Source organism: Scyliorhinus torazame, chromosome 14, assembly GCF_047496885.1.
Source record: "Scyliorhinus torazame isolate Kashiwa2021f chromosome 14, sScyTor2.1, whole genome shotgun sequence".
NCBI classification, from domain to species: Eukaryota; Metazoa; Chordata; class Chondrichthyes; order Carcharhiniformes; family Scyliorhinidae; genus Scyliorhinus; species Scyliorhinus torazame.
The window spans coordinates 105,450,410-105,460,833 of NC_092720.1; the positions used below are offsets into that span (position 1 = coordinate 105,450,410).

At 47.9% G+C, this 10,424-nt stretch overlaps 1 protein-coding gene across 3 annotated transcripts; it reads right to left on the reverse strand.

The window, feature by feature from the left end:
* Positions 1-2,020: 2,020 nt before the first annotated feature.
* On the reverse strand, positions 2,021-10,215 carry LOC140389332 (uncharacterized). 3 transcript variants are annotated; one of them, XR_011934351.1, is made up of 3 exons: positions 10,148-10,215; positions 9,119-9,259; positions 2,021-3,677 (listed from the first exon to the last, which is right to left on the reverse strand). XR_011934351.1 is itself a non-coding variant. In XM_072473496.1 (3 exons), exons 1-3 carry the CDS (start codon positions 10,172-10,174, stop codon positions 3,565-3,567), a joined length of 396 nt encoding a protein of 131 aa, XP_072329597.1. In that variant the 5' UTR covers positions 10,175-10,209; the 3' UTR covers positions 2,021-3,564. The 3 variants fall into 3 exon arrangements, 2 of the variants coding, with proteins under 2 accessions (XP_072329597.1, XP_072329596.1); XM_072473496.1 differs by having other exon boundaries at positions 9,125-9,259; positions 10,027-10,209; XM_072473495.1 differs by having other exon boundaries at positions 10,027-10,209.
* Between the last annotated feature and the right edge of the window lie 209 nt (positions 10,216-10,424).

Sequence of the window (10,424 nt, forward strand, 5' to 3'; positions counted from 1 at the left end):
TGACTAATAGGGTACCACAGGGATCTGTACTAGGACCCCAACTGTTCACATTATATATTAATGGTTTGGACGACGGACTATCTCCAAATTTGCAGATGATATAAAGTTGGATGGGAGGATGAGCTGTGAGAAGGGTGAAGAGATGTTTCAGCGGGATTTGTACATGCTGAATGAGTGGGCATATGCATGGAAGATGCAGTATAATGTGGATAAATGTGAGGTTATCTGCTTTGGTTGCAAAAATAGGAAGGCGGATTATTATTTGAATAGGTGTAAATTGTTAGAGATGGATACTCAGCGAGACCCTGGTGTCCTCGTGCATCAGTCGCTTGTGTAGCTACAGCAGGCAGTAAAGACGGCAAATGGTATGTTGGCCTTCAGTGCAAGAGGATTTGAGTATAGGAATAGAGATGTTCTACTTCAATTGTATATGGCACTGGTGAGGCCACACCTAGAGTAGCGTGTGCAGTATTGGTGTCCTTATCTGAGGAAGGATATTCTTGCTATGGAGGGAGTACAGCGAAGGTTTACCAGGCCTCCGCTGATTCCTGGGATGGCAGGACTGTCATATGAGGAGAGATGAAGTCGGTTAGGATTATATACATTGGAGTTTGGAAGAGTGAGAGGGGATCTCATAGGATCTTTAAAAATTCTAACAGGATTAGACAGGGTAGATTCAGAAAGAATGTTTTGATGGTGAGGGGGTCCAGAACTAGGGGTCATATTTTGAGGATAAGGGGTAATCCTTTTGGGACTGAGGTGAGGAGAAATTTCTTCACCCAGAGAGTGGTGAATCTGTGGAATTCACTAAACATTGTACAATTTCAAGAAGTAATTAGATAGAGCTGTTGGGGTTAAAGGAATAAAGGGACATGGGGGAAGGCGGGTTCAGGGTATTGAACTTGATGATCAGCCATGAGCATAATGAATGGCGGAGCAGGCTCGAATCGCCTCCTCCTGCTTGTATTTTCTCTGTATGTTTCTAAGTGTGTTTCTCCAGTTGTACGTTGAACATTGGGAAGAGTAAATATTTTGTGGTGGGTGCATCAGGGCAGGGAGCTGGATTGGGGGGGTTGCCATTTCTGTTGGCGGGTACTAGTTTTTGATACCTAGAGGTTTAGGTGGCATGGGAATTGGGGGCAGCATCAGAGGTAGAACTACACTAGCCAGTGGGCAGAGTTGAGGTGGACTTGCAGAGGAGAGATCGTCTCCTGCTTTCGTTGGCAGGGTGGTTCCAATCGTTTAAGGTGAACATCTTGCTGAGATCTCTATTTTTATTTCAGTGTCTCCCAGTGTTTCTGCCTGAATTCCGCCAGCATTTTAATTCCACCAGCATTTTAAATTGGGGGCAGCTTCAAGGCTGACTGCACTGCCATTTGTCCTAACCACCTATTTGAGCCAGCAAGGCTGAATGCCTCATTTTGTGAGTGGAGGAAGAAAGGGGGATTTATTTTTGGAGGGGCCATTTGCCACCGTGGAGGAGCTGAAGGAGAAGTTGGGGCTGGTGGACTCAGACATGTTTCGGTAACTCCAGGTGCGGAGTTCTGGTAAAAGTTTTTTTTCGGCTTCTCTGATGGTGTAGCCATCTTCCTTATTGGAGTGTATTCTCTCCTGTGCGGGCCCGGAGGAGGGCAGTACGTCTGGTATGTACACGTGGATAGCGGGGGAAAGAGTTGAGTTAGGTGGAAAGGGCGAAGTCAAAATGGTTGGAGGAACTGGGCCCACTACTGGAGGAGGGGTGTGAAGTGAGGCGCTTCGAGGATTATGTGATGATAGGCAGACTATCATCTGTATATAATATGAGAAATTCATCGTCCCTGTAAATTCTATGATCTATGATCTGCATGTGTATTATAAGTTATATATTTTACTGTTGTAGCATCCAACCAGCAGGTGGGGTGAGTATGGAGTCCCGGGACCCGGATGCACCATGTGTTCCTGCAGAAAGTGTTTGTAAGGAATTGATAGCAGTCACATATGAGAGCAGCTCTGTAGTATCTTGGTGTAAGTTAGTGTTAGACATTTATTTCCAACTGTATTCATCTTAGACATTTTAGTTATTCGTAACTGTAGTGTTAGTAATAATAACTTTGTTCACATGGCAATATCAAGATTCCACATCATCCCAATCAAAGAACATTACAGGTTAATGCTACGTCTTTGTGCGTGAGAACTGAGCATTATTCGGTTTTGGGCGGACCTGACGAAGGTGAGGATGAGCCTTTTGTTTAGGGGTTGGAGGATATGTGCGAGCGTTGTTCAGGGGCGCTCGCAAACCATACACATATGTTCTGGTCCAGGATGGGTTTCTGGATGTATTTCTTTTGATCCCATGTCAACACCGTGGTTAGCACTGCTGCCTCACAACTCCAGGGAGCCAGCCTTGGGTGACTGTGTGTGGAGTTTGCACTTTCTCCCTGTGTCTGCGTGGGTTTCCTCCGGGTGCTCCGATTTCCTCCCACAATCCAAAGACGTGCAGGTTAGGTGGATTGGCCATGCTAAAATTGCCCCTTAAGTGTCCAACAGGTTAGGTGGGGTTACTGGGTTACGAGGATAAGGTGGAGGCGTGGGCTTAGGTAGGTCGCTCTTTCCAAGGGCTGGTGAAGACTCTATGAGCCTCCTTCTGCACTGTAAATTCTATAATATTCTATAACCCTGCTCGTTGGTGGCTATTTTTGGAGATTCAGACATGCTGGAGCTGAGGATGGCTGCGGGGGCAGACGTCTTGGCCTTTGCCTCGGAGGCGCACCTGTTGGGTTGTAGGTCGGTCCAAGTGCCTCAGTCTGGTGAGGGAACTGCCGTGTTGCACCTCGAGAAGGTAAAGTACACCGTGAAGGGTTGATTGAGGGGTTCTATTGGAAATGGCAGCTGTTTAATAATAATAATCTTTATTGTCACAAGTAGGCTTACATTAACATTGCAATGAAGTTACTGTGAAAAGCCCCTCATCCCAGCACCTGTTCGGGTACACTGAGGGAGAATTCAGAATATCCAATTCACCGAACCGCATGTCTTTCGGGACTTGTGGGAGGAAACCAGAGCAGCTGGAGGAAACCTACGCAGACAGGGGAAGAACATGCAGACTCCGCACTGACAGTGACCCAAGCTGGAAATCGAATCTAGGATCTTGGAGCTGTGAAGCAACAGTGCTAACCACTGTGCTACCGTGCTGCCCCTGTATTGTATTTCAGAGAGTTGGTCACTGTTAGTTGTTGTGGGGGGGGGTTGGTTTCTGGCCTTCTTCTTGTTTTGTTATCCTTGTTTTTCTTTTTGAAAAAGGTTTTTGTTTGGTGTGTTTGGTAATTTTGTATAAAATGTTTAAAACATTTTTTTAAAATGTTGACACTTGAAAAATCAAAAATATTAAGCACCAACAGTCACCCTTAGCAAAAACTCTTGCACACCACTGAATGGATAATTCAGCAGTGATTGATATTGTCCTTTTAAAATATTATTATACTTGTTTTCATGGGTGACCCTGGACGTTACATTGAAACAATACTAATTGACTCGTGCTTTTAAAATTAGTGAAAGACATGACACGGATTTGGAATATGGGTTGTTTTAGTTCTTTCCAAACTCCTGATGCAACATTGGCTTTGCAGCCGTGCATATCACCGTCTGGAGTGTGTTTCCACAACCGTCCAATGGTTCTTCCCGCTCAAGGTCTTCCCCAGCTGTAAAAAAATAAATTTTCAGCAGTTTCAAGTTATTTAGACTGGCACATAGAATTTAGTCACTTTAAGCTCTTAGCCAAGTTACACCAAATATCTGCATTCTTAGATGTAGGAGTCGGAAATGGAGGATTTTTTTCAATTTCCCTTCTTCCCAGATCTCGGTTTCCTCTATTTCTATTTCTTTGTGGGTTTTGGGGCTTTGACACACAACAGATTCTGGAGCAAAACTATGTGCAGAAATACTGTAGAACAGGAGATCCAACATTTTATAAGGTAAATATAAATGACATTTGGAGAAGTTGTGTGTTCAGTTTTTGCTTTTCCTTAGAATCTAATTTCAAAATTACATTATTCCTATTTGATTAAGACCGTCCCATCATTCGAGACAACAAATTAATGACATTTCATTTTCCTCACTTTTCCTTCCTGCGTTAAAGGCAGGGATTGGGAATCTCGGAAACTACACTTTTGGGTTCATGGTGAAGTTTCACCAAACCAGCTCTGATACTAGGCTTTGGTGCCCATTGCCATAGAGCCTGTATGGCACTCCAGTGTGCCAAAGAGTGGGGGAAGTCGTGAAGAAATTAGACAGTGGCTAGATAATGTAGTCAACACATTAATGAGCCCAACAAGGGATGGAATGAGAAAACAGGAAAATGGGAAGTCCAAACTATCAGGAGTTGCAAAAATGTAGATGTAGTTTGCTGTGGGAGATCAGAGTGTGACGGTTGGAAGTTGATCACTATGGGGCCAAAGCACTGAACAGAAGGCAGCAGCAATTGGAAAAAGTTCTTTCAAGTGGGATCAGGAGGAACATTCTTCTTTCAAATTCAGAAAAGTTTTTTAACTTCTCGGTTACAGTTGCTCAGTAATACTACTTATGGTGAGGCTGGCTGCCTCAGGGCAAACAGATCAACATGGACTTTACGCTCGTCATGGAATGAGTGGTCGCACATTTGGTGGCTCCTGTTTGAAATGAATTTTTTTGGTCCTTCCCCACCCGAATTGTGTGGTGTTTGAAGGCAAAAGTGCCCAGGGATTGTAATACTCCTCTGGTGGGACTGGTTTGTGGCTCATCGGATGAGCAACTGGAGCAAGAATGTTTTTGTGGTGCGTTGCAGGAGAGAATGGCGGAGAGCAAAGGGACAGCGCTGCCCGTCCAGTCATCTACAGAGCAGCTGGTGGAATTCCTCAGTGATAAATTTCAGTTGCAGGGGAAAGAGGCCTCAGAGGATTTGGCCATGGTGGTGGAACCGCTTCGGCGGCGATCAAGAGGTGGAGCAGGAAGCTCAGGGCCTAGCGATCCAAAAGGGGGAGGACTGGTTGCCCTCACTGGAAGCAGGGGTGGTGATGGTGTTGAGCAGCCAGAAAAGGCTGAGGGAGAAGCTGGTGGACCTTGAGAACCGCTCCAGGAGGCAGAAACTGCGGATTGTGGGGTTGCCCAAAGGCATTGAAGGTGCTGAGGCTGCCAAGTATGTGACGAGCAAGTTGGAGAAGCTGATGGGGGGAGGGGGTCTTTGACCAGTCCCTCGATTTGGATCAAGCGCACAGGGTGCTGAGGAGGAGACTGCACGTGGGGAAGCCACTGAGGGCGATGGTGGTGAAGCTGCATCAGTTCTTGGACAAGGAGAAGATCCTGAGGTGGACAAGGCAGACTAAGAAGTATACCTGGGAGGGAGTGATCTGTGGATTTACCAGGAGCTGGATGCAGAGCTGATCAAGCAGAGAGCCGGGTATAATCGGATAAATGCCACCCTCTACAAAAAGGTGGTGATGTTCGGACTTTTGTACCTTGCCCACTTGTGGGTGACACACCAAAAGCAAGAGTTTTATGTGGACTCACCGGAGGAGGCGATGGACTTTCTGAGAGATCATGGACTGGGAGGAGTGTGAGGACATTGAACTTTGGGGAGGAGTTCTGTGGATGTTGTGGGGCACATTGGGTGGGTGGAGTGGGGCAGGGTACGGCAGGGGAGCAGTGATGGTGAGAGTGTGCCTTTTGTTTCTCTTTGTTTGTTGGTTGTTGTGTGGGCTGGGGGAGGGGTGGATTTGGAGTGTGAGGGGACATCAGAGACCTCGAGTGGGGGGCCACCATGCTAGCTGGGTGGGCTAGTTAATGGGAGTGGAGTAGGGGGTGGCTAGGAGGAATGAGTGGGAGGGGGAATGGGTTGGTTCTTTGTTTGGGTGTGGAGGAAGGGTGGGGTTGCTGAAGTGGGCGTGCTTGGCGTGGCGCAGTTGGGAATGGAGAGATGGCAGCGGATATGTGGGGATGGGCCTGGAAGAGTCCAAGGGGCTGGCTTGAAAAAGGGTATGGCTGATTGACAGGAGAGGGGGGCGGGGAGCCCCCAACCAGGCTGGTTACTTGGAATGTGCGAGGGTTGAATGGGCCGGTTAAGCAGTCGTGTGTTTTCACGAACTTGAGGTGTATGAAGGCGGATGTTGTGTTTTTGCAGGAGACGCACCTGAGGTTGGGAGATCAGACAAGGCTGAGGAATGGAAGAGTGGGACAGATGTCCCACTCGGGGTTGGACATGAAGACGAGGATGGTGGCGGTGCTGGTTAATAAGAAAATGGCGTTTGAGTGAGAGCATTGTGGCCGATCCATAGGTATGTGATGGTTAGTGGGAAGCTGGAGGGGATGCCGGCAGTCCCGGTGAATATTTGTGCCCCAAACTGGGACGATGTGGACTTTAGGAGGTGGCTGTTAGGGAATATCCCAGACCTGGATATCGTCTGATAATGGGAAGAGATTTTAACACGGTTCTGGATCCGAGGATGGACCGGTCAAGTCTTAAGTCGTTGAGGGTGTTGGTGGGATCAAGGGAGTTCATGGATCGTATGGGGGGGCGGACACGTGGAGGTTTGAGAGACCGAGGGCAAAGGAGTTTTCGTAATTCTCACATGTACTTCCGGATCGATTACTTTGTGATGGATACGGCACTGCTGACGGGGGTGGGGTGGCCGTCTTGGAGTATTCGGCGATTGTGGTTTCCGGCCACACGCAGCCTTGGGTGGATTTGCCGGTGGCACAGGGGGAGGCCCGACGTTCGCAGTGGAGGTTGGATATGGGGTTGTTGACAGATGAGGGGGTGTGCGGGAGGTTGAGGGCCGCCATCCAGGTTTATATGGAGCTGAATGACATGGGCAAAGTCACAGCCTCCACACAGTGGGATGCTCTTAAGGTGGTAGTTAGGGGCAAATGTATTTTGATCCGGGCGCTTAGGGAGAGGGTGGAACGAGAGGACAGAGCAAGGCTGGTCGATGAGATTCTGAGCGTGGATCGGGAGTACTCAGTGACACCAGAGGAGGGGTTGTTAAAGGAGAGACAGAGGCTCCAGGTGGAGTTCAGGTTAGTTTCCACGGGAAGGTGGTAGGGCAATTGCGGAGGGCCAGAGGGGCAGTGGATGAATATGAGGAAAAGGCAGTAGGAAGCTGGCCCACCGGCTGAGGAAGGAGGCAGCGGCGACGGAGATTGGTAGGGTGAAGGATGAATAGGGAAAGGTGGTGTCGGACTCGGAGGGGGTGAATGGGGTATTTGCGGCCTTCTACAGAAGGCTGTACGAGTTGGAGCTTCCGCCCGCAGAGGAGGGGATAAGGTGGTTCCTGGATGGGTGGGAGTTCCCTCGGGTGGAGGAGGAGAGGGTGTAGGGATTGGGGGCCCCGATGGGCTGAGGGAGGTGATGGACGGCGTTGGTACGGTGCAGGCAGGGCGGGGCCAGATGGGTTCCCAGTGGAGTTTTACAAGACATTCGGTATGGAGTTGGGGCCTCTGCTAGTGAGGATGTACAATGAGGCGAGGGGGGGCACAGGTGTTCATCAAACTTGGCAATGCCAGCCCCCCCCCCCCACCCCCCCCCCACCCCCCCCCCCCTCCCCAACCCCCCCCCCCCGACTGTCACATGTCACATTTGGCCGGTTTACAGGGTATAAATTGAATTTGGGGAAGAGCGAGGTGTTCCCAATTAATGCTAAAGCTCAGGAGGTGAGGTTAGGGGAGCGAGTTTTCCACGTACCGCGAAGTTGGGCGCAGTTACGTAAATTGTACTTGGCGCCACTCTTGGAGGGGATGAAGGTGGATTTCAAGAGGCGGCATATGTGTTGCTGCTGTCACTGACTGGGTGTGTGCAGGCGGTTAAAGTGATGGTGCTGCCCACTGCACAACAAGGCTCTTGTTCCAAAACCTCCCATCTTTATTCCAAAGTCCTTTTTTAGAACGGTGAAGAGGATAATTTGGGGGTTAGTGTGGTGGGGAAGGCCCCGCGGGTGAGGAGGATGTTGCTGGAGAGGAGCAAGATGGAGGGGTGCTGGTGTTGCCAAGTTTGATGAATTATTATTGGGCAGCGAACATTGTAATGGTGAGAAAAGGGGCTGTGTAGGAGGGGTCGGTGTGAGGGCAGATTGAGGCAGCGTCATGTAGGGGGACGTGTCTGAGGGCACTGTTGTTGGTGTCCCTTCCGTTCTTGCTGGTCTGATACTCTGTGAACCCATGGTTGTTTTGGCATTGCGTGTGTGGAGTCAGTGCAGGCAGCATTTTGGGTTAGAGGGTATGTTGTTGTGAGCGCCGATATGTGACAATCACAGGTTTGTGCCGGCGGGGCTGGATGTGAGAGTCCGGGTGGGGATAGAGTATATTAGGTACTTGCTTATACGGGGCAAGTTTGCAGATCTGGTGGAGTTGGAGGAGACGTATGAGCTGCCCAAAGGGAATGGTTTCAGGTACCTGCAGGTGAGGGATTTTGTGAGGAGAGAGATGCTGTACTTCCCAGGGCTGCTGCCTCCAGTGTTGCAGGGCAAGCTGTTGTCAGAGGATGATATAGGGGAGGGGGTGGTGTCGGATATCTACTGTGAGTTAATGGAGAGGGAGGGCACTCCAGTGGAGGAGATTAAGCGTAAATGGAAGGAGGAGTTGGGTGGGAAGGTGCGGCCCGGGAGATGGAAAGAGGCCCTGTGAAGGGTGAACGGGTCCTCGCCGTGTGCCAGGTTAAACCTCATCCAGTTCATAGCAGTGATCGGATCCTGGCAGAATTCCTGTGTTTGGAGCTGGTCACGTTAGCCTTGCGGGGGTTGGTGGAGGGGTTCACCCGGAGGTGGAAAAGTGATTTCTTCAAAATGGATTGACGGGTCAGCGGGGTGGGGATAAGGGGGGAAAATCAGGAAGGTGGGGTGTGTTGGTATCAGGGGAGGTTGGGGGCTTGTGGTTTCTGTTCATGTTGATGTTTGGTCTTCTGCTATTTTCATGTATATATGTAAAATGCCTTTAATAAAAATATTTTGAAAAATCATTCCTCATGGCCCAGTTGTGAAGCTGGTCTTGGGCCTGTAAATGGTATAATATTGTATAATATTTTAATTGTAGTAATTATGAGCAATGATATATAAAGGCAAGTTTATTGTGCAGGAACAAAATAAACGTTTTTATCAGTGAAAGTTCAAATAATCACATTTACGTGCAGGCATTGGTCCTCCTCCTGGCAAGGGTAGCACCATCAAGAGTGTGGATTGATCCTTGATGTTGTAATCCAAGAATGTCTTTCCATCCTCCACTTGTACGCTGGCAAAAAGAATGCGCAGATCATCTGCGGCTAAACCAGAGAAAAAAACTGAGCAAAAAAATCAAAACAGCAAGCACATCCTAGTCAGTATTTTTTCTAATTTTAAGATCACTTTCAAAACAGCAGCTTCTAAGCCAAGTGTAGAACTCAAAGATCAGACTCGCCATCCGCAGCGCTGCAACTAATCACGAATTGGGGATTTAAAAAAGAAACAAAAAGTTGGAAATTAGGTAGAAATTACATTTAAAAATGAAAGCCTTTCACATTGTTAGTGCAATCCGGAGAAAAGAAATGTCTGAGTTATTTATATTGAGTGTTTAACATTATACCTCTTTTCCAGCCTGGTCCCCTCACGGTAGTTCTAATTCAGGACCCACAGTCTTTACTAGACCCAGGGTATAAAGTAGTTGGGTCATTTTAGCATAGTTGGAAACATGAAGTCTTTACAAGTCATAATAAGTATTTTTAAATCAATACTTTATAATGTTTTGTCACTGGTTTGTTTCACGTTACATATTTATCCTGGTTCACAAGCTTGTGATTAGATATTCCAATGTCAGTGTATAATGTCGGAAGTTCAGAAATCCAGAATTGCCTTGGCCCCCAGTATTCCGGACTGGCGAGGTTACAGTGTATAAACTTTTTGCAGTTCTGTTGTTAGACATTCAGCCGCTTTCCCATTAGGTGGAGACAACATTGTGGTGGAAGGAGGGGTGAAATTGGCAAAATGGTTTCCCCACCCAATTGTTATCGCATTCAAGTCAAAAGATCATTCCTTGCTCTCATTACACATGTACCTGCTGCTTGGCCCAGCAATTTCTGCAGTAGTTTCTCCTTGAACTTGGTGATCTTCAACTCGTTAAATTCTGTCTCAGAATGGGAAATATCAACAGGAATCCTCTCCCCTTTTAATCCTACCTCAAATACCCGGTAGATTTTCTCCATTGTGCTCACTCAAGGACTGTACAAGTTTCACCGTCCCCTCCTTGGTTCTCCACGTTCAAAAAAGTTTGTGTTTCACTTTTAGTTTCAGTTTGGAACTGAGCACTTTCTTTGTCAGATGACAAAAGAGCTTCCTGAAAATGCTCCACCCCAATTTTACTGACTAAATGGTGAAGTGTTTTACCCTTTCAGGGTAACCGCGACACCGTTTGAAAAGAACTGTAACATCCTGCCGAATGAGAGGAGTTGTAAA

Bases quoted from the DNA above. Each gene is read 5' to 3' on its own strand.
- LOC140389332 (XM_072473495.1), bottom strand. From the start codon at position 10,174: ATGGAGAAAATCTACCGGGTATTTGAGGTAGGATTAAAAGGGGAGAGG. The intron at 9,260-10,026 runs GTACATGTGTAA...TCTCTGGTTTAG, and splicing joins ATTGCTGGGCCAAGCAGCAG to CCGCAGATGATCTGCGCATT. The intron at 3,678-9,118 runs GTGATTATTTGA...ATTTTTTTACAG, and splicing joins ACCAATGCCTGCACGTAAAT to CTGGGGAAGACCTTGAGCGG.